General features: G+C 45.8%; 1 protein-coding gene across 1 annotated transcript; it reads left to right on the top strand.

The window, feature by feature from the left end:
- The first annotated feature begins 274 nt into the window (after positions 1 to 274).
- On the top strand, positions 275 to 2,406 carry LOC149213424 (uncharacterized). The gene is made up of 2 exons (XM_089389024.1): positions 275 to 1,511; positions 1,763 to 2,406. Exons 1-2 carry the CDS (start codon positions 275 to 277, stop codon positions 2,404 to 2,406), a joined length of 1,881 nt encoding a protein of 626 aa, XP_089245150.1.
- The last annotated feature ends 487 nt before the right edge of the window (positions 2,407 to 2,893 follow it).

The following is a 2,893-nucleotide window of genomic DNA, read 5'->3' as shown; positions in this document are numbered from 1 at the left end:
TGCAACCTCCCCCAGCGTACATGTAATACAGCAACACAATGAGAGATCAATCCGATTTGGATCAATCCATGAGAACGTCATCAATCCATAAATCTCACGCCAGAATGAACGCAAAGGAAAAAAGAACTTGAAAGATAAGGTAAATGGAGAGACTGTGAAGCCAACCCCAACAGAGGGTACTCAGAAGGTCTCTTCAACCACATGCAAACCAATAGCCACAGATCGACCCAGAATCGAACTTCCAGGGGAAATAATAGAAGCACGAATCCAATACATGACTGACCATGCACTCATTGGGAAGTTCATAGGGTTTTGGCCGACGGAGAAAGCCCTGTACAGTTGGATTGCTGCGAAGTGGAAACCTAAGGGAGATGTGACACTGCAGTTAGGCCCAAAAGGGTTCTTCACTGCAATCTTTTTCTATCTGGAAGACAATTATAGAATCCTGGTTGAGGGTCCTTATTTCTTCAACTCAGTGGGCCTATATCTGAGGGAATGGGGTCCCAAATTCAACCCTGATCAGGAGGATCTTACATGGGCACCAGTCTGGATAAGACTTTATGGATTACCAGATGAATATTGGGATGAGAACATTTTGAAAAACATAGGAAATGGCTTAGGGGAATATATTAGGACTGCTGAAGAAACGAAACTCCGAAGATTCACATCCTACGCCCGCTTATGCGTCTTCATGCGCCTGGACAAACCCCTGCCGGAATCGGTAAGTCTCTCTCACCATGATTATGAGTGGATTCAGCCTTTAGACTATGAACATGTTTCATTTCGCTGCCGCAAATGCCATGCCATAGGGCATCTATTTAGAGACTGCCCCCTGAATGTTCAAGATAAAGTCCCTTCACCCTCTGAATCACAGCCCAATGATGGCTTCACCAAAGCCCCAACTCGCAAGAGAGCGCACAAAAAACCACCCACAGGGAAGAAACCCAAATCGAATACAGGCCCTGAACATTCAGTCAGGAACAACTTTGGAATCCTGGCTAATATCTCGGATGAGCACATCACCTCCCCCCCTCCAAGTTCTGACCACCCCTCTTCCTCTTCACAGCCACCTCCCGAGGCCCACCCTTCCAAAACCCACCCCTCTAAAGACCCCCCTATCCTCATTGTGGAGAGCAAAGAGAAGCAACAGGACAAAGATAACGAAATGGAGGTTGATGGATCCTCAGGCCCCGCCCAGGATCCAAGTATTCCCGCGGAAGAAGACAATCAGGTGCAACAAATGGAGGAAGAGCCGGAAAGTATAGATCTATATGGTTTAGACATACTGGAACTAGAAGCAGCATGCAAGAGAAAAGCATACGAAAGTATCCCAGAACTACAGCTGGACAAACTGGAAATGGTCATTTCCAGGGCCTACTATCAAAATCAGCTTGGCATTCAGCCAGGCAGTCACTGGGATCTCAGCCAAACCCCAAAAGACTCCAAAAAAAGAGGAAGAAGAACAGACCTCCAAAGAACAATCGCGCTCGGAAAGATTCTGGTAGACTCCGGTAAGTATGCTAAGCTTACGAAGTACTACAAGCCCTCCCCCAATAGTGAATCATGAAGCTCATCTCATGGAACCTCAGGGGGCTCAACGGCCCAGGAAAGCTCAGAATGCTTAAAAATATGATTAAAATGGAAAAGCCACAAATTTGTTTTTTCCAGGAAACAAAATGTAACAGCACTACTTTAGAAAGAATCTTCTCCAAAGCATGGTCAGGATGTCAATCAGTCGCTATAGATGCATCGGGCGCTTCAGGGGGATTAGCCATTGCATGGAACTCTCAAGCCCTTACTCTGTCGGACTTCCATGCCTCTCACAATCTCATTCAGGCTACCTTCCACATAGTTGGCACAAATATTCATGGGAACCTCTCGAATGTTTACTTCCCTCAGGAAGCAAAGGAAAAGATGGCTCTCCTTCACACTTTAGAAGTCCTCAACGCCAATCGCAAGCACCCTCTATGGATTGCGGGAGGGGACTATAATATGATCACAAATTTAGAGGAGAAGCTTGGAGGCAGAAACAAGCTGGAGCAGGAAAACACCCACTTCAAAAACTTTATTCAGAATGCATCCTTGATAGACTTACAGTTTTGCAATGGCACTTTTACGTGGAGCAACCGCAGAACAGGCCCTCATCAAATAGCCTCCAAGCTGGATCGCTTTCTCATATCAGATAATTCGATCCACTTAGGGGGGGATTTCTCGGCGGCCATTCTACCTCACTCTGGCTCTGATCATTGGCCGATTGCCCTACAATGGCAACGCCCAGGCAATAAAACGCGAAGACCTTTCCGTTTTGAGGAGTTTTGGTTCACTCATCCCTCTCTCAGAGACTTCGTCAACTCCACATGGACCTCCTTCCACCCGCAAGACGGCTCCAAAATGTTTCAGTTTTAACAGAAACTCAAACATCTAAAGCTCTGCCTCAAGAGATGGAACAGAGAAACCTTTGGAAACATATTCAAGGAGAAAAATGATCTTCAAAAAGCACTGGAGGAACTGCAAAGAGAAATAAGCACATGCGGGCATACCGAGCGGACACTCGCACAGGAACAGAGCATCCACATTCAGCTAGAAGAAAGAAGAAGGCAGGAGGAGATATACTGGAAACAAAAATCAAGAATCAGATGGCTCAAAGAGGGAGAAAGAAATACAAAATTTTTTCACAGAACAACAGTGCAACGCAGAATGGGCAACAATATCCCATACATTCAAAAACCAGGAGGAGAAAAGGTGGAGCAACATGAGGAAATCGAAAAGACTCTCCTCGAACACTTCAAGCAGGTCCACCACGAACCTGACATCAACAGAAATCCGGCAATTGAAAGAATTACCCGCAATATACCAAAATTAGTCACTGAAGAGCATAATGAGCTCCTCCTAA

The sequence above is a fragment of the Pinus tabuliformis genome, chromosome 1_1 (assembly GCF_031772625.1).
Source record: "Pinus tabuliformis cultivar Carrire ecotype Pingquan chromosome 1_1, CPIR1, whole genome shotgun sequence".
Taxonomy (NCBI): domain Eukaryota; kingdom Viridiplantae; phylum Streptophyta; class Pinopsida; order Pinales; family Pinaceae; genus Pinus; species Pinus tabuliformis.
The sequence above is the reverse complement of the archived record's forward strand: the minus strand, read 5'-3'. Positions and strand labels throughout refer to the sequence as shown.